This window comes from Falco biarmicus, chromosome 2, assembly GCF_023638135.1.
Source record: "Falco biarmicus isolate bFalBia1 chromosome 2, bFalBia1.pri, whole genome shotgun sequence".
NCBI classification, from domain to species: domain Eukaryota; kingdom Metazoa; phylum Chordata; class Aves; order Falconiformes; family Falconidae; genus Falco; species Falco biarmicus.
In genome coordinates, this window is record NC_079289.1 from 27419562 (window position 1) to 27439940 (window position 20379).

At 40.0% G+C, this 20379-nt stretch overlaps 2 protein-coding genes across 13 annotated transcripts in view; one reads left to right on the forward strand and one right to left on the reverse strand.

The window, feature by feature from the left end:
• The window catches only part of SUPT20H (SPT20 homolog, SAGA complex component), a 37527-nt gene extending 27572 nt beyond the window's left edge, over positions 1–9955 (reverse strand). For 11 of the 12 annotated variants that reach the window (XM_056328007.1, XM_056328001.1, XM_056327998.1 and 8 more), the window contains exons 1-5: positions 9830–9955; positions 8237–8331; positions 6125–6160; positions 4960–5018; positions 4810–4876 (exon numbers count right to left, since the gene is read on the reverse strand). In XM_056328007.1, the coding sequence (XP_056183982.1) occupies positions 4810–4876; positions 4960–5018; positions 6125–6160; positions 8237–8239 (165 nt within the window). In that variant the 5' untranslated portion in view covers positions 8240–8331; positions 9830–9955. Of the gene's footprint in view, positions 1–4809; positions 4877–4959; positions 5019–6124; positions 6161–8236; positions 8332–9606; positions 9761–9829 lie in introns of those variants that run through there. The other variant, XM_056327997.1, reaches the window with a different exon arrangement.
• The window catches only part of RFXAP (regulatory factor X associated protein), a 249255-nt gene that overhangs the window by 143809 nt on the left and 85067 nt on the right, over positions 1–20379 (forward strand). The window lies entirely within an intron of this gene.

Sequence of the window (20379 nt, forward strand, 5' to 3'; positions counted from 1 at the left end):
TGTGAAAGGCCTCTGCTCCTTAAACACCTCAGTGAAATATATAACGGTAATTCAATTTTAAATGTAATTAAATTGAGTTAATCACATCACTCTCCAGTTTAAATTTATTTGGTGAATGACAAATTATTTTTTTAATTTTTAGTTTATGTTCAGTAAAAACTTTGGCCAGTTGGCAAAAGCTTTTTCCCACCTCAGCTCACTTCACATTTTTTGAGGTTAGGATGTTGAGGGGGGAAGACAGGTAAAGGAAAGAGGAAGGGACAGAGATTATTTTTGACACTGCATTGATATGACCTGAACTTCTTAAGACCCGTTCTAAGCACATTTTAAAATATAAAGCCTCTCCAAGACACTGAAGCAAAATTAGCATTTTAAGTACAAACATTTCAATAAGCAAAGTTACATTTCACTAAGCATGAATATTCTTTATGACTACAAAAATCAACTTTCTCCTTTGAGCTGGCTATTAGAGATACTGGCTCAGAGCTGATTTAAGTATTAGCTCAGATCTCGTCTGGAAAGATTTTAAAGATCAAGGAGCAGCCTGAAGTATATCACATTTCTTAACTGTTCACAGTAAACTGCAGGACTTCAGATACCAAGCCAGTTATACTGCCCTGTTACCTCAGATAAAACTCTTAACCCTCCCTGACTTCATCCACAGAAAAGCAGTACACCTCCCTCCTGAACACACACTGCAATGACCGTGTGATGGCTGAGAAGTGGCACGGAGAATGCAGAGCTGATGCCTTTTGCTTCCAGTGACTTCTGATGACTACGACTGAATAAAGAATAGTGAGCACTCTTTCCTAACAAGACTGAAGTAATGATTTTATGCTGGTTTTGACTCCTCCATCCTTGGCTATGAGCAAAATGTTAATTTTAATACCTACTCCTCCAATGATGTACTAGTGTTACACAAAATTGTATTTTATCTTCATCACGACTGCTTTTCTTGTCCCTCACTGCAGCATCTTAAATTGATTTTCCTCCTTATGTTTATGACTGAAAAGTTGATAAAAAACCTTCAAATAAACAGATCACCTCTATAAAAAAAAAGCACTTGTAGCTATTTACTGTATCACTGTAAAACAGAAGTCTAAACCAACCCCTCAGGTTCTTTTCCCTTGGCTTTGGGCATGTTTCATTAATCCCAGCACCACTTCACGAATGCATAGAAGATACACCTTAGAAGGTACAATTTTGTCTCAACTTCAACAGAACTACTGTTTGAAACATAACTTCATGAGCAACGTTAAGCATTGTTCTTTCAGGAAACAGAAAAAGTAAACCAGAATTTTGTATATATTCACGGAAAAATAACCCCCAACTCAACGAAACAACTTCAGGAAGCATCATTTTTGGTTACAAAAATACAAGGAATAAACTGAAGCCTAAAGACACTTGTGACCTAGCTGAACTGAAATCAGATCCTGAGAAGACTGCAACTCAAAGTATACTTTCACTAGGATGTAACTGGCTGTGTCAATCTTTAGGCCACCATTCCAATAGAGACTAGCATTAATGCAGCTCAAAGACAAGGGCCATGCAGCTGCTGTAGTGGAGGCAAGAAAACATTTCAGTTTCATAAGTAACACCTAAGGTAAGTTTTTGCAGATCAAGCTTCAGAAATACAGTAGTCTGAAGGAAGTCTGCTTGTTTCGCCCTTATGAGGGCTTTGCTTTAAAGTGCATTCTTATAGTCAGTTGTTTCCTCCCCTTACACATGCAAGTCATTTTCTCCAAGAACAGAATGACACATGCAATACGTTTTAAACAATTTCCCAAATATATCCAACCCTGCATATCATTCATGACCATTAAAGATTAATCAAGTACTAAAAAACCCCACCAAAGCAAACAAAAAAAACCTCACTGTTATCTGGCACCATTCGGTTTATTCATGTATCATAATTATTAATTCTCCACAGCTGCCAGTGTACCTCTCATCCGCTACTTTGCTGTAAAAGTGCTCCTCTGTGCTTTATTAATGTTGCACTAGTCCAACATGAAACTCAAGTGACTTTTGTTAAGTGTTCTGAAACTTTGATGACTCTGAGATGTTTTCACGCTTGCACACTGACGCTAGCTGCATTCTGCACCTGTCAGAATTCACCAACTAAGAAGAGGCAACTGATCGGTGTTTTTGGTTTTTGTTTGTTTTGTAGTGGAGCTCCTCAGATTTACCTGTCTAGCATAGATCCTTCCAGCCCACACACCAGGTCTATTTCCACATTTGTGTTTAACACTGCATCCAAAATTATTGTTTTGATTTTTATTTCTTTCAACAGGAATGCTGCACACTAGAGCCCAAATGAAACAAAGTGCACTAGATAATCACCTCAACACAGTTCTTCCTGTAGTGTGCATATGCAAAAATACAAGAGACTGAGAATTAATAAAGGTGGGAAGGCTAGATTAAGAGAGGATGAATAATTAATTAGTACTTCATGAATTACTGTGGAAAATCTGGTCTCCCCTGTGAGAACACCAAGAAAAATGATATGAGTGACCAAGTAAACTGCAGGGTAGAAAACAGACAGGAACATACAGTATTACAAGAGCTAAGATGAAGGGTGAAAGTTATGAGTCAAAAATAATATTCAGTGTCAATTTCCAAATTGCTTCTGAATGGATAACAATTACAAACTGTACTATCAAAGCAGTGCAATACTGGAATAGAAACTTTGACAGTTCTATACACTAAAACCTTTAAGCTACATTCAAGCCATTGGCCAAATTCTAGTCAGAATATTATTTCCTTCTTTGGTATTTTTGTGCAAATTAAGAGACAAATAAACAGTCCTACATTCATGGATGAAGTTTCAGAATACTATTATTGTTAACCTTTACACCTCAGTCTTTGAGCTTCTCTTATTTCCAATAATTACAATCCATAACATAAGACCAAAAGATCTACTAACTATCCACATCTTAGTTCAGTGATTAAGGGCTCTTAATCACTCATGATAAGCTCATAATAAGCTTCCAATCCTTCAATAAAGAATAATTTAAACTTTTACTCAAATTTAGATAGCAATAACTCCCTTAATCTACTGTGGTATTGCAACTGTCATTACTAGTTTTATTATAGTTGGGTAAGTTTGCCGAGTGCCTTCTAGTTTAGCAACAATTATCACATTAAAATCCTGTGGTTTTCTAGATTCCAGTCTAGCAAGCCCAGTCTTCTCCCTGCTGCTCAAATATTTTGTTAGCCATGCACTATTGATGTTACACATTTTCAAGCCTGTAATTTACCTAATACCTGTCCTGGTTTCAGCTGGGATAGAGTAAATTTTCTTCTTAGTAGCTGGTACAGTGCTGCGTTTTGCATTTAGTACCAGAATAATGTTGATAACACACTGATGTTTTAGTTGTTGCTAAGTAGTGCTTAAGCTAAATCAACGACCTTTCAGTTTCTCATGCTCTGCCAGGGAGCAGGTGCACAAGTCAGGAGGGAGCAGAGAGAGGACAGCTGACCCAAACTGCCCAAAGGGATATTCCATGCCATAGAACATCATGCTCAGTATATAAACCAGGGAAGGATGGCTGCAGGGTGGGCCCCGATCACTGCTGAAGGATCAGTCTGGCTGGGCATCAGTCAGTGGGGTGGCGAGCAATTATATTGTGCATCACTTGGTTTTCTAGGGTTTTATTCCTCTCTCTTGTTTTTGTCTCCCTTTTCATTACAATTACTGTTACTATATTTTCCTTTTTTTCAATGATTAAACTGTTCTTACCTCAACCCACAGGTCTTACTTTTTTTTTTTTCCAATTCTCCCCATTCCACCGGGAGAGGGAGAAATGAGCAAGTGGCTGCATGATACTTAGTTGCTAGCTGGGGTTAAACCACAACATACCTTACATTTGCGATTTGAATCAGCATCATATGCTAAACAAAACCAACTACAGCAGAATCACAAAAAATAATTACAGGTGCTCAGTAACTACTCTCTCATTCTCATTTGTCTTCTCATTGGTTTTTACTTCCTTGGGAAGCAGCAATACAGCAGATTCCACAGCTTCCTCTTCTCATTCCATTTGATATTCACAGTTTAGCACAGTAGCTCGTGCCTTTTACAACTTAATTTGTGGCCAAGTCTGTCTGAGCTTCTTTGCTAACATTATGAAAAAATGTCAGAAAACGGCTTAGTAGTTCATTAGTTATCCAAGAAAGAAGTCTAAATTTACAATAAAGTACAAATTATAAAAAGTTCTCCACATTTTTTCACATGGCAGTCACACTAAGCAATTGATTCTGAAACAGTAGTACTGACAGCAATGCATGTGGCATGAACACTGGCCCTGAGGTTGACCACAACTGAGTTCAGTGACATAGGCTTAAGTCAAAATGGACATGTCACTCAAGCCAGTCTGGGCTTCACTATTCATATTCTATCACTCGCTATTTTAATAGTAACGATAATCCTGTTAGATACACCTCTCATTCTGTTGAAATTCTCCTTTTCATGCATAGAAAAGCATCTCAAGAGCACAATCTTTAAAACCCTCTGCCAGCATTCTACTTCATTACCTTTAAAAACAGATTTACAGTTACCAGGTAGTCATTGGCCCTCCCATCACCCTGTTTTTATTTCAAGCTGAACTAAATGATGCCATTAAATAACACAATTTAGTTCACAAATGTTATAATAATTACTCCTGTAGTCTTAGCCTTAGGTAACTATTACAGTAACTAGAGTTTATTTTTTTTCCCCCCCACAAAGGAACTAAGTGAAATTGAGAAAAGTATTTTTCATTGCTGTCTAAACAGGCAAGTTCAGAAAGCTTCTTGGCAATTTCCACTTACCTTTATCTCAGGCTCTTTTTCACATTCTTCTATATATAAATCATAGAGTTTTTGAAATACAGATTTTCTGAAATGAAAAAAGCTTAAAATGTAACCAAAATTAAACCAATGAAATGCTATTTAAAAACTACATACTGAAACTCTTACTACCTTCCACCGGATAAATACTTTCTTTTGGGAGGTCTCTGACGGGCACTTTCAATGATATACTAGAAGAGAAAAGTAAACCAAAAAATAACATATATTACAAAGAAATTTAATGCTAGCTACCATGCAACTTTTGATCATTACCAGTGTTCTATGTATACAGAAAATTATTTAAAAAAAGCTTTTCAAAAGTTTACTTAACATGATCTGGTGTATGTTACAGTCATCAACAAGAAGACAGCTCAATTTAGCTGTGAAATACTGCATTTCATGGCTATGATATGAATTTCACACAAAATCTTGATTTTACATTCTTATTTTGTAATTACAGTAGTAGATAACACTACTGTAGTAGCATTATCTAAGTAGTACTACTTAGTTAATGCTGCTGAAGTTAACATGGTAACATACAATCAAATTCGTGTGTACTGGTACAACAACATTTACAAATCAAGTACTCAATAAAACCAGCTTCAGGAAGTTTAATTTTCCCTCTTGGCTCTTGCATTTACACTTGTATTTATAATACACAGTTCTATACAGAAGAAAACTCATGTACATTTAAAGCTACAATTAAAAAAGAAGAAAGATACCATCCTACCTTGAACGTAGCTTATATTCTAACAAGTTTTTTTCAACTCTCTCATGTCTTTTTATTAACAGCTTTTTCAGAATTTCAATGGAGAGGTTCTCCCTCAGAAACACATATTCCCCATAATAGGGTTCAAGGTGACCATTGTTATCAGATGTCAGCATGAAAGAACATGAACAGGAAGGACATTGCCTCTTCGTTCTAACTGGGCTACTCTTAAAAAAAACCCAGGATTTTGCCATATATTTCTGCCAGCTGTCTCTGTACAGCTCTGCTTATTTCACAGCACACAGATTTGCTGGTTTGAAAGGAAAACCAAAGTCCTGCATACTCTATCATCATTGCACCTGATGATGTTCTCAGTACAACAGATAAAAGACAAATACATGACACAGCAATTTTGGTGAGAATTTTGCAAAGTCAGTGCTACATGTATGGGTGATTATTTATATACACGTATATGCATTTACACAACATGCCTCTCCACTGCTTTTCAGAAGAAATAAAAACAGTTATTTTCTTAACTCTGTGAGACGAATATACTATGTGCAAATAAATAACTTAGTTACTCCTTACCTCTGCACGATCCAATGCCAGTTCCAAAGCTTGTTGCTGCAAGAATTACAAAGGTTTTCTTTCAGAAAGTCTATTAACTGTGTAACATTCTCATACATAAAAACCACCACAACTATTACTACTGATATGAATTTATAGTTAGAAGATGGGCTCAAACATTCTTCAGCACATACTAAACTTAATTCATTTAATTGCATCAACAGTAATTAATCCCACTACTGTGTCTACACTTGCAAGGTTTTGCCTAAATTAGGAAGTCTTAGAACAACAAAAGGCAATTAGAAAAGTAGGAATAGAAATCACATGTAATAAAATTAATAATAAATAGTAACCAAAACAATTAGAGATAACAAGTAGAAAATCTGTTCTCATTTCTTAAGCTGGCTACTAATTCAACAGAAAGACTAGCCAAAGTATCCCTGAACGGTTGTCCAGGAAGAAAACATTTGGTTTTCAGACACTGGTGCCTAAGTATCAGTACACTTATTTTTCTACAAAATGGAACTGAACATCTTGTGCTCAGTATGTAACTTCTGTGCACAACCTGAGAAGGTTTTCTTACTGTTTCTACACCTAACACCTTATGCAGCTAAGAAACAAATACAGCCTCCACTCCGGATTTCCTGCGATGCAGGTAAAAAAGTATGCCAAAACCTAGGACAACATACCAAAATCTGCAAAAGCTCATCTATATCCCATAGCACAGTATACTCAGTAACATTTACTTTAACGGATTTTGCTCCTTTGGAATGTCCTTCACTTCAAGAAGACATTTTCATTATTTCAAGAAGAACAACTAACTTCATAGATAACAATGAGTTCTTAGACTAAAACTTGACATGTATTTCAAATCAGAATAAACAAACACCAGTGTCAAAAAAAGACCATGTCTCCCTTGGCCCCTAACGTTCCTTCTCTGGCACTTTAGCTCTGACACCTACTTTATACAGGAATAATGTGCAGCTGCTAAATGAACCAGACAATGAAACTGATTTGGAGCAGGGAGGAGAGACAGGACAATACTAAGAACCAAAGCTCGTAGGAGAATGCTTAGGGCTTGATTCAGCTCCAGGTAAGTCAGGAGATGCAATGCATTTACTTCAGTGGCAGATGGATAAATTCCTTAAGACTGTATTGGTGACAAGCTCTTAACAACAGTAAGAAAAAATTACTTAAAAAACCAATGTACACATAACCCACACAGCTAGACCTTTTAAATGGGCTATGCTATTCAAAAGACACAGAGGAGTGTTATGGAGAATCCTCCACCCTTCTGAAAAGCTTAGAAACATTTGTAATAGGTACTTCTTCCCACTTATATGTTTGTGTGGTTTCCTCAGTTTAACCCGTCCCTATCAGCTGTCTGTGAAAGTAAATACCTTTATTCAAACCTTGAGGAACAGAAGGCATGTGAGCCATGTCCAATACGTGGCAGTACCATTTATTTCATACATTAGAATAGAATTCAGGGATGAAAAACATATTACAGTAACAACAAAGAAATACACACCAAAAACCTCAGGCCTTTTACCATTCAACTACAGTGTCTCCAATACAAAACTTCTTACTTGTTCTCAGGGGGTGGTGGGGGGAAGGAAAGCACTTAATTATGTGCTGTTGCTCATTAGAACCTGCCACCACAGAACATTTACATTTTCAGGTGCCTAGGATTTTATAAGAAAATGTCAAATACTCATGGTTTCTATATAAGTCTAGTGGATAACTGCATGATTTCAGACATTCAATTCACTGAATGCTTGACATGAGGTAAAAGTCCATGACTGTATTATCACCTGTGAATAGAAGAATACTATGTGGAGGCTGGATCTATACATACTCAACTATCTAACACCAGTCCTGACTGAAAACATGCCATTAGTTTTATACGATAATTCCTATGATGCACCAGACAGTGACTAAATGTTTATAAATACTCACAAGCTATGAAGGAAGACATTGCTGAAAAAAGAAGTATCAGAACTGAGGAGCGACAAGCAAAGTAGTTTTTTTTTAAGCAAATGTGAAACATGAATAGCATTCTCCTCATCAGCCAGCCAACTAGCAGACTGGAGCAAAAGGATCTGAAAATGTATTGTCTGAATCAGAACTTACCATTGTAGTTGAAGCCAGGTGATGAAATGGCAAAAGTAGTACTTAAGTTCGGTGCAGCAGGCAAACAATCATATTTTATGGTCACACTTGGGGTACTGAAAAAAATCAGAGAGGAAAAGCGTCACTAAAACTAAATAAGCATTTTATGTAAATACAACATTTTCAGTGGTTAATTTTACTTGAATCTCATTTGCATACTAACCTTTTCTCCCAAAACAGAAACAAAAAAGTTCCATTCAGTTTAAGTGCAGAGGTTCCTATTCTAATGACTACTACTACCATTTTGGACAATCATTTTACATTAGTTATATTAAACAGTAAACTAACAATAAGCATATAAATAACATTATATAGCCAAGTGCTTCTCTCTATTGCAGCAGTCTACCTTGACACCCTAAATATCATGTCCACAGATGCGAAGAAGGCTAAAACATTTAACGGCAAGCAACCAGAATATTTAACATACCCCATTAGGTTTCTCATTTTGCTTTTCTTAAGGTATTATTGCATAGACAACACCTCCACCAGCGGTGCCTTCTAGCACTATTTTGAGATGTTAGTGTAATACTGACTCACAGCAGTCTGTCAATTATGAACTGAATGAAGTTTGTACAGCACTACCACGTTCCTTAGATGTCCTTGCCTTCAGATACTATGTCCCCACGCCATTTCATTCTTAAATTCAGCTACAGTTTTATGAAGAAAAAAACAGCTAAAAAAACCAGTCTTTAAGTCCTGTTGGTCATACCATTCCCAATGAAAAGATGTGAAAATTCAATTTTTTACTTTTACATTTGAATATTACAGTGCCTCACTACGCTTGAAACGTTCAGTTCAGAAATTCCACCGCACATAATTTTCATTTGTAGAAATATTTCTGTTGCAGCTATATTCCACAGCAGCCTTGGCTTTGGCAAACACCTTCGTAGATTTCAGATTACATAGGCCTGCTACCTCACACCCCTAAACCTTACTCAACTATTTCAGCGTGAAATCAATTTCAGTGAGGGGAAAAAAACCCAACAAAACAAAACAACCAACCAACCCGCAGAGAATGGCTCGGAGCTCCCTGCAAGGTGGGCGAAAAGGAGCCTGCACGGACTGCCGGGGGGTGTCCATGCGTGCCGTCCCGCAGCCCAGCTGCTCCCCGAGCAGCCTCTCCGCCCAGCTCCCGCTAGAGCCAGCTCCCAGGAACAAGAGACCGGGAGCCCCCGTGTGCCTGCCAGCGAGGCGGCAGGTGCAAGTCCCGCAGCCCGCTCCGCCCGGGCCCTGCCGTAACCGTCCCGCCGAGCCCCGCCAGGCAGGCGGCCGGGGCAACCGCACCTCCGCGCCCGTCGGGGCTGCCGCCGCCCCCGCGGACACGGGCCTACCTGCGAGGGCGGAGAGCGACTGCACGGAGCCACCGGCCGCAGCAGCCGGCCGGAACGGGCCGGGCCGAGCCGAGCCGCGAGGCCGCGCTGCGGCCGGGCCAAAGAGCGCAGGCCAGGCCCCCGGTTCCCGCGGCCCGCCCCGGCGCAGGGGACCGCCGCCATCCGACCCACAGCCCCCTCCCCGGCGCGGGCGGGGGAGACCCGTGACGCCGAACGCCGTTACCTTGCCGGCCTCCCGCGGGGACCTGCCCCCGCACAGCGGCCCCCGCCGCCCGCTCATCCGCCCCCGCCTCAGCCCACCGCAGCGCCCCCGGCCGCTTCCGCCCCGCCGCTTCCGAGTCGCTCCCGGAAGGGGCGGGGCAGTAGCCATGGCGACAAGGTGGGTTAGGTTGAGGGCGGGAAGCGACTCGCGGCGTCGCCATGGAGACGGGAGAGGCGGGCTCCTAAGCCTCGCCCCTGCGCGGAGGCGCTGAGGGCGGCTGAGGCGGGCGGTCTCTGGGGAGGGAGGTGATCAGAGGCCGACAAGGCCCTAGGGTTTGGAGGTAGTAAGGCGCCTGGATACCTCTGCAGGCCAGAGGTTTAATGCCCTTGTGAGGATCTGAATAGGTTTCCTTGTGTGTCTGGGATGCCGTAAGGGTATATGAAGAATTTTGATGTGTAACTCCCAGGCAGCAGCACGTTTTGGAAACTGGTTTCTCTGAGGGCAGAGAGGAAAGGTTGGGTGGTGGGTCGAGTGACAGCAATTCAAAGATAGAGAAGGATTATTTGGGAAAGGTGTGGTGGTCACATGGCTGGGGAGCTTTGCTTAGTACAAACTCAGCACCTGAATGTAAATTTTAATCATAATGCCCTGTATTTTCATACATACCCGTTTGAGGCACACAGGAATTATTCTAAAGAATGATACTGGGACTATTTAAGCCTCTCTTATCTGTAACAGATTATTGTTGAGTGTTTTAGCAGCTGCTTCTGGGTAATTTACTAGGGCTGCTAGGTAATTCATCAGATCATTATGCAAACAACCATCAGTTTGAAGTGATAAAAGCTAATTTCAAAATTGCATTAAAAGCCTGCTGTTTGTAAAGTGAAAAAATGACTGCCTGTTTTTTGGGGTTTGTTTGGTTTTCTGCAATGTTCAAATTTCTGTAAAATCAGACAAAATAGATAAGGCACAACTGCACAGCAGATTTAGAATATGTGTGTTCATGTACATATCAGAAAGTTATTTGAATTACATAGTAAGCAACAAAGGGATTGGAGGCAGACTGAGAAGAAATTTACTGTCACCTCTACCTCCAGAGAAGTTAAATGATGCCTGCGTTGCTTTTGGCAGATGTCTAACAATGATCAGATCTGTCTGCAAGCAAAGTTAAATAATATGTTGTTACAGATTAACAAACATCAGAGTTATGTGACAAAATGTGATAAAGGATTGAAACATCATCATGTTAGGAGAGGTTTGATTTAGGATTTGTATTCCTAGAAGAATAAGAATTGAGAAAAAAATATTTAAATTCATCATTCCTCAGCGTGGACAGGAAAGTCAAAGAATGTGATTAAAATTAACTATTCCAGGGTTCACATGAGATACCTACAGTGCCTTGTTAGGCGGCTTCTATGGGCATCCTGTGGGGTTGGTTCCTGGTTGGGCTGTACTCCCTGTATCCGTTAACAGGCACATCTACACTATACATGGCACATACTGTCCCTGGGCACAGCACTTACCCGACTTGTTACCTGTTGTTCCCAGACCTTTCTAGCACTTCTGGCTGAGTCACAATTTAGTTGTTTGTAGCAATGAGAAAATGTGGCTACTCCGTGATTCAGCAACCAGTCCTATATGAAAGACCACACCTAACACTGCCCTTCAATGCCTTTGTTAACCTTGCAACACGTCCTGACAAGGGGTGACTTGAAAACTCAAGGAAATTTAGACGTGGGGAGCTCCAGGAAGAGTGGAGTGCTTTCTGTAGGATGGCCCAGGTACTCTTGTTGACGCCGTTTTGACTTCAGCACTGGATTCTTCTTAGCTCTTCTGTGTCTCATGCTCAGAGCATAGCCAGAATGTTGGAAGTCAAAATTGCTGATGATGCCTACAGTCTCTCAGACGTTCTCAGTACATGCAACAAAAACCTCTGATAGGATCAGTGTTCTTCAGCTGTGGGGATAAACAGGATGGGCACTTAATTTCAGCATGTGAAAAGCTACTTTAATGGTTTGTTAGGGGCCACATTGTTCCTGGACACCAGAGAAAAGATGACCAGGACTCCATCCTGGTCCAGGAGCAGGTGACAGTTTTTCCTGGACTTGTCCTGGCACCAAATAGATGCCTGGTGCAGCAGTTCTGCAGCTGCATTTGATCCAACTTTGAAGCTGGCCCACCTTTGAGCAGGCAGTTGGACTACCTTTCAGCCTAATTCTTTGTATAGTTCTGTGCTATGTGCCATCTGCTTCACATTACCCAGTAAGTACAGAAGTTATCAGAAAGCAATTGTCATTATGAAAGACATTTTCGTCACTTTTTTCTGTGAACTGAATTACACTGGGAGTGTGAGAGTGCTAAATTGTTATCTAGGCTTTGTTTTGAAAGGATTAATTATATTTTTTTTTTATTTCTGCTTAAGTCTCTAATTTTCTGTATTTTAATATGATTAGTCAGAATTGAACATGGCAAAATACAGGCATGGATTAAATCTCATTTCATCTCAGTTTAATCTGGTGCCTAGAGCAACGCTGTGGAGCATTGGCAATCTGGGGAAAGTTCTTGTGTTTCTAAACTCCCTTACATTTCACTTGGGATAGGCAGGCAACCTCTTTCTGCCCAGCAACATCATTATCCTCTTTGAGGGACCTACACACTGACATGTTCTTGTTGCCATGGTCTAGCCTGGTGACCATGATGCCAACCCTTAGCTGACTGCACATTCTGTCACTGCTCTGTGCCCATCGGAGCAGGCCTTTGGCTGGCTCGTGCAGTGTTGCATTTGAGAGCAGCTCTGTGCCAATGTGCCAAATACCACAAAGTCCCACAGGGAGACACGGTGACCTGCGTAGCTGCAGGAGAGCTACACATTTCATAAGACGTCCTATCCAAAGGCTTAGTTAATATAGCCAGTATCACATTTTCCCATCTGTTCATCTAAAAATATTATTATTATGTGAAAGAGATTCCTGCTTTGCTCTCAACTATCCACTGTCTTGTTATAAAAAACGAAAGACAGAGCCTTGAGCTATATTCTTAGCCTGTACCACCAGGGCTTACACTTTGAGTGCCATCACGCTGGACTGAGGAGATCTAACCTCTCAAGGGTTGTGTGATGCACAGTCATCACCTGCCTGAGGACTCCCCAGAATACCTTGTATCCAAGGCAGAAAAGCCTTCTCAGACCTAGGCAGTAACCTATGTTATGCTCGGCCTTCTGGAGGGCCTGCAACCTTCCTCCAGAGCTGCCTCCAAGTTATGTCTGGTTTGGAGAATCTGGCCACAGTCCACCTATTTGTGTGGGGGTTCCAGCGTGCCTAACACAACACGGTGGTGGGTGAGAAGCATCTTATTGCTATTACTTCAGTGTGAGCCTGAGTTTACAAAGGCATCTCAGTGCTGGATTTGGAAATGGGCTTTCTTCTCAAAAGAAGAACTAGATGTCTTAGAATCACAGATGGTTTTGCGTATTCTCTAAACATATTGTTTCTTTATGCCCTCTTTGTCCCCTTATCAGAAACAAATTAATTTTGTATTCCTTACTGTATGCGGATGGAATAAATGATGAACATACAGCCAAATTTTACGCAATGATAAAAAGTATTGTAATTATGGCATCTTGAATGCTTGCCATTGTCTGTCCTAAGTCTGTTATGGTCATTCTACCTTCTTCTGCTTTACTTGGCATATATTAGTCATATGTATGTTACTGAAAATTAGTCTTTTCACTGCAGATTGTCACTGGAGCTGACTGGCAAAAAATCACATATATGACAATAATACATCTAAGTTAGTACTAAGGGACATGGTTTAGTGGTGGACTCAGCAGTGCTAGGTTAATGGTTGGTCTCAATGATCTTAAAGGTCTTTTCCAATGTAAACAATTATATGATTCTATGATTCAGCTCTTCATACCCCATGCTTCTACAGGCTAATTTGCTTTATTACATGAAGGGCTCTGCGGTCAGTTAGATGGATCTGCGCTTGACTTTAGGTGAATCTAGAACGATAACCCAGGTTTGTTGGTAACTGCATTTGAGTTCTTACATTTAGACAGACTTCCCTTTAAGGTCCATCCCTTCCTAGTCCCTTTCAATTGTAGTGTGGGGTGGCTCTTCTGCCTCGAGTCTGCAAAGTTGGTTTTGTTCTGTACTACTGGCAGAACAACACTTGAGAATACTTCTTAATTCTCTCAGCATTGTTTCTTCACTGAATTAAGCTTTGAAATTAGTTGATCCTACACTCACAGCCCCACAGAAGGAATAGGGAAGAGCTCTGCTGCTGGAGGGATCTATAAGAGGATAAACTATGATACAAGTATTTGCAATACCTCTTTTTTTCCCTTCTGAGACTGAGAGAAAATTAATCCATTAGCTCGTAAAGGTACTTTCCTGCACATGCAGCCACAGGTACCTTCTTGGGATAAGAGCCAAAGCTCTCTCAGTTTCTTACGTTTCTTAGCTACCTGTTGTCCTGACTAGACAAAACCCTGAGCAACCTGGTCTGCCTGCACAACTGATCTTGCTATGAACAGGAGGTTGGATTCTTCAGGTCCTGCATTATCTGATGAGCCAATGGCTTTTACATAAGAGCAGTCACTGTGAAACCTGCTATGCCTTTTGATGTCCTGGTTTATAAACTGAATACATTACAAAGAACAGTGAGCTCAGTTGCCTATAATAAGATCGGTCAAAGATTGTGAATCTGTGATATCTATTATTATATTTTTAAAAAATGTGGGTGTTTTTTCCCCCAGATTTCTTAGACAGGACCCAACTTTTGCTACACATAAGTTTCACTTTGCTGATTGTATCTAGTGATAAAAATACAAGCCAGAAAGGACAGTGCAAGAATTTTCAGATCCAAGTGTTGTGACGGGATGTGGGTTTTCTAGCTTTATAAATTTCTGTGTAGGTGAGAAGTCAGTCTCATTGTTAATCTATCTAAATTGGATCTAACTCTTTAACAATAACAAACCTTCATTCGTAATGTCTAGCTGTCTATAAACAGATTTACATGATTAGTGTGCTTGATGCAGTCATGGGAACAGAGTTACCAGAGTTCTGTAGCCATGGTGATACACTTGTGCCAATACAAAATTGCAAAGCTGTTTTTCATTTTCCTGTGCTGTTTCAAAATTAAGTGGCATGCAGGCATATGAATCTGAGTCAGATTTATATGCTTAGGCAGAGACAGTGATTCAAGTATGTCCCTCTTGTTTGAGTACAGATGAAAAAAAAATGACAGCATGCTATGAGTAGAAAGCTCTTTGTTCAAGTCAGACAGACTGTGGGCATGTGAATAAAACTTAGGGCAAAGAGCCATGAACTCCTGAATTCTAGCTCAGTTATGTCATTGACTTTCTGGGTGGGCAGCTGTAAATCCCTGTGGCTAACATTTCCTACCTTGGGTATGCACATCTGTATTTGGGACTGAAATGATTTGCACACATGCTGAAGATGCACAGCCTCTACTTATTTTTAAGGTCAGATACACCTTTTCAAGTACAACCATCCATTCTTTTGTAGGCAGATATTTCTAATTTGACTGTTTAAATAGAATTTTACAGTTGGTGAATAGACATGAACAATATTCTTATTCATGTTCAATTTGTTGCCTGAACATTTGTTTTTCCTTCATGAAAGCACACACAGAAAGTTACAGAGAAACCCATTCATTTATTTTCAGGCAGTAGAGGTCAAGAAAACATGAAATACTGTGGAGTAAATGTTTTGAAGTGACGTGGGGTAGGTTTCAGTACATAATTAAGACACATGAAGTAACTAAGTGAGCTAGGAGCATAGGTCTTTGTTATACTCAGTAAAGCCTAGAAATCAATTCAGCTCTCTCTAAAGTAGGTATCTTGGGTAAGCTTCAGTTGCTTGAAGATAAGTATCTAGTTCCTTTTGTGATACCCCTGGGGTTTCTTAGACACTTTTCAAGACTGACAAATATGACACAGCACTTGAGGGAGATCTGTATTCTTCAGCTGGAGAGGTTACCTAATGGAGTCTAAAATGGTACTACACCCCTGTCTTTAGCCAGCCCGTGGCCAGTCAGCTGAGTCACTCTCTTGGACTTCTTGGCTGCATTGATGAGCTCCTCTGACTATGGGAACATTAACACATGTAGACACCTAAAATTATGTGTCTCCATCTCAAACAGTCTTTCTGAAAGAGCTGTCGTGCCTCAATTCTGGGATGCTCACCCAGAGACACCTTAAAAACAGCCTTGATTTTCAGAATGTTCTGACTTACACTCAGTGATTTAGGCATCTTTGTTGGGTTTCTGGTTTGACAGCTAAAGAAATTGATTTATCATTGCAAATTATTTATGGTTTCTATCAGAAAAATACAACAGTTGGAGCTACTCAGTTCCAACCTTATTTTGAATTTTCTCTTCTGAATGCAGTTGCATTGAGGCTACCTAAAGCTGGACCGCCTTGTCGACATTGCAGTACATTATGAAGCATTAGGAGGATGAACAGGGCATTCACATAGTAGATGTATGGGACACCTGGAGACAACCTCTGTTTCGCAGACCATTTCAACTTCTTCAACATCTCCATCTTGCTCTACCCTGAACTTAGTTCCACCTCTAACACTTTACTTCCTAGTCTTACATAAAAGGCTGCCTCACTCCTACCAGCATCTCACAGACACAAAGGAGGAGCAGGATGGGCAACCTGGCCTGGAATACTCAGTTTCCATCTCTTCTTCATTGCTTCCCCCTTGCTTGAACTTGACAGCTCCTACTGGGGCCAGCACAAACTGGTCAATAGGAGATGAAGTGGGTGAAGACTTGCTAGGATTTCTGTACACAGAAATGTGGAGATACGAGACTGAATTTAGGAACCAACATTGTCCTCAGGATAGCAAATAAAGCAAGAAGATTTAGTAGCAGACCAATGGTAACTCTAAAATGTCATGGGCCACAGAGAGCAACCCAGAGGCTGAGGTTACTAGGAGTGATTTTTGGATGCATTTTTTCTGTTTCCTTGAAAAGGGAGGGAGAAGAAAGTGAGAACTGGGGAGATGGACAACAGTCAGAGTAGGTCAGCTCCCTGATGATCTGCCGGCAGGCATTCAGGGGGAGCTAGGGTCAGAGGAGTCTATGCAGTCCAGGTTATACTTTATATAGAAAGGCCATTCTGGCTTGTCTTTTTTCTGCCCTGTGCTTACATACAAACTGTTATGAGAATGCCAAAACATGCTTTTAATAAATAATGTTGCAGGATTCTGGCATGATGTTAGATCAATATGTCACTTATGTTTGGAGTTGGGATAGCTGTAATTCTCTTTCCACAAACCAGGGAACCTGTGGTTAGAGGAGTTTGATGCTGAGGGCACTTTGAGGAGAACTTAGGGCAATATAGATAGAGCTGGAAATGTAAGTGTGAGTCTATGATGCCAAGCTTATGTAATGCACTGTAGTATATGTTAGCATATAAAGAGAGTATCACCTTTAAACAATCTCTTACATTCTGAGTATTTCAAGGGAGAGAATTTGTCTAGTGCCAGTTGGTACAACATGAGAGATCGTAGTAGTCAATTTGCTTTACTAAACAGTGAGGTTACCATGGCAAACCATGCTGGAACAATAAAATGGTGCCCTCTAATTAAGGCAATGATGTCTGAATGCAAGAATCTCAACAAAATTTAGGACAGCCTCAGGAATCACGAGAAATTTTTGTCAAATTTCTCTCTCTTCTTCATTTCTTCATTTGGCAAAATATATATGTACTTCTGTTATGAACAAAGTTGATACAAATATTGAGTTAATTAATCTAGAATAATGATGATAAAAAAAGGATGTTTTCTTCTCCTTCAAAGATTAAAAAATACATCTTCTACTGAGCTGCTTCTGTAATAAATAAGCAAAGAAATGTACCATTTCTACATAATTAATTTTTGGATGACCTGCTTTGGCCGAGTTTTCCAGACTTCACAAACAACAGATTTGTTGGCCTCACTTCACAGTACTCATGGTCTGGAAAACATATCTGCATATTTGCATTTTTAACATACACAGACGATGTGACAGTGCAGCACATTTGTGACTCTTTGGAAGAGATAACTTTGTTTCATTTTTGAATTATTTTTTATTCCAATAATGATGCCCTTGTTATTTCTGTCTGTCCAGTTTGAGCTGATTCCCTTTTGCTTAGTTCATGGTTAATCAGAACAACAATATTTACATTAATGTAGTTACATAATATAAGAGAATCAGCTATATGGGTGCTTTCATTAGCACTTCTGTATTGGAGACTGTAGGATATGTAGGGAGGAGATCAGCAGAGTAACTATGGCTACACTGTTATTAAGACTGTCCGTATATCATTTGCCCTGTGTCAGGAATCTGAAAGACAGCCCTCATTCCCATCACTTTGTGTCCTTCTTTGGCCTTCTGGATGAAGACAGCTAAACTCAATGTTGTGTCTTGCACATTTTCTGCAGTCTTCATATGGAAGCCTCCCATATTTTGTTGGAAAATCATTGCAGCAATCTTTTCAGAGCTCTGGATTTAATTTTCACTGTGGGACCAAAATAACAGGAAACCTAAGATCCTTAATTTTTGAAGCCTGGAGTGCATCATGGAAGTGTTAAGTTTTCACTGAATGTAATAGGGGTTCATAAGTCTTTGCATCAATCAGGTATTCTTAGATTATAAAAACATTGCAATGTACTTTTCCTAACCCGACTTATTTGTTTTTCTGAATCCACTGTTAGATATCTCTTGGGCAAAAGGTATGTTAGCCAAAAAAAGATAAGTGAACCAAACTATGCAGATAGCTAAGAGACTAATAATGGGGTTTACTTAATACAGAGCTCCCAATGGGAATGAGCATTGATCTGCTGAGTGTCATAAACACCTCATCAATCAGATGAATGTTGGCATCAGACAAACAGTACTGCTGTTGGCCTGTAATTAATTTTCATGTGTTTTAAAAAAATGGCTAGTCATTGGCTGATTGTATGGTTCTGCTGGAATTTCTACATTTTCCAGCTTTAAATGAAATTATTTATGAAACCACGTTAACGTGTTATCCTGCCTGCAACAACTGTTTCATTCAACCCACTAGAGGTCAGGGCTGTACTGCTAAGGTAGATGGTTAAAAATCAGCTGGGAAGAAATCTTAAGATGTTGCCAGAAGTGAAAATTTTGTCAGAGGCTTTTCAATTGTAGAGATTTAAAAGATGATTTTTATATATGTTATTCAGTTACTAATAAATAATCCATTGTATTTTATACTGGTGAAGTAGGCCTATTTGGCAGACCCATGGTTATGATAAAATCATATAGCTTGATTTAGCAATGATAAAAAAAATTAACCAAATATTTAAAAATCCATATAACCCTAAATTTCTATGTAATTGCTATTGAAGCTTTATTTCTAGCTTTGCAATTATATTTTATACACTGGTTGTTTAAGTGTCTACTTAAAGAAGATCAGAGACAGGTATATGTTTTGCATTAGTTTTGTAGAACAAGGGTTAATTCTAGTCATGTAACCTTCTTAGCTGCATTTTGAAGGAATAGGTTGCTATATTAATTGTTTGTAATCCAAAGGATAGGCAAGGTCTTTGACAGAATATTTCATAGCTTGACACCCAGTTGGGAACTTTTGCTCTTCACTTGCTGGTTATAAGAACTTATTTTGTCTTGTTATGAATGAATAAAATGATCGGTACTTTGTTAACATTATTTTATTCTGCTCTTTAATTGTGTCCTTTTTGTTGAATGCATGCATGATAAAGGAAAAGAGAGCCACAAAGCTCATGGCAAACCTATACAAAAGGGGTACTTACACTGACTTAATCCGTATATATCAAAGCCAAGTGAAGGCAGACAGGGGAGCTTGGTCTTGCTTCTGATGTATGAAAGGAGACATTCTTTTTCCCATCTTGACTATGAGCCTGAGATCGCTAACTCCACCTTGTGACAAAAAAAGGAAACCGGAACAGATGAGAGTTTAGTGTTCGTCCTGACACTAGTAGTGACACTCAGACCTTTAGCATTGTTTGCTATGAGATAAGCGTCTAAAATACCTAAAACATTTCTCCCAAGTGACCAGACTTCAGACACACAGGATTCATTTGTCAGATTGATGTCTGCTTGTTGGACGGATGTGTGCCTGCAAGTGGGGGTGAACGGCAGCAGCACCAGCCCCTTGCTGTGCAGGAGGGATGCACGCCGGCATTTGGAGTAGGTGTGCTCTATGGTATGTGTGCTTGGGGTGCGCAGGAATGGGCTGGTAATGCAGAGTGGAGCTGTGCTCCTGGCTTTGTTGGGCCATGCAGTGGGATTGTGGTCCTAGCTTTCCTGCCATTCCACCAGTACAGTAGCCATTTTTTGCCCAACCAGTAGTCAACAAATCCTAGATCAGGGTGACATGTAACATGGGACATGTGGGGCTCTGGAGCAGTGAAGCCACAAAAACAGACTGAAGAGACCATGGCAGAGCCAGAAGATTGAGTGTGAGAGGTTTGACAGGTCTGCTAGTATTTTTTTTTAACATTTTTTCATAGAGTGAAATCTCACTCCTTCCCTAATTTTTTAAAAAAGTAAAA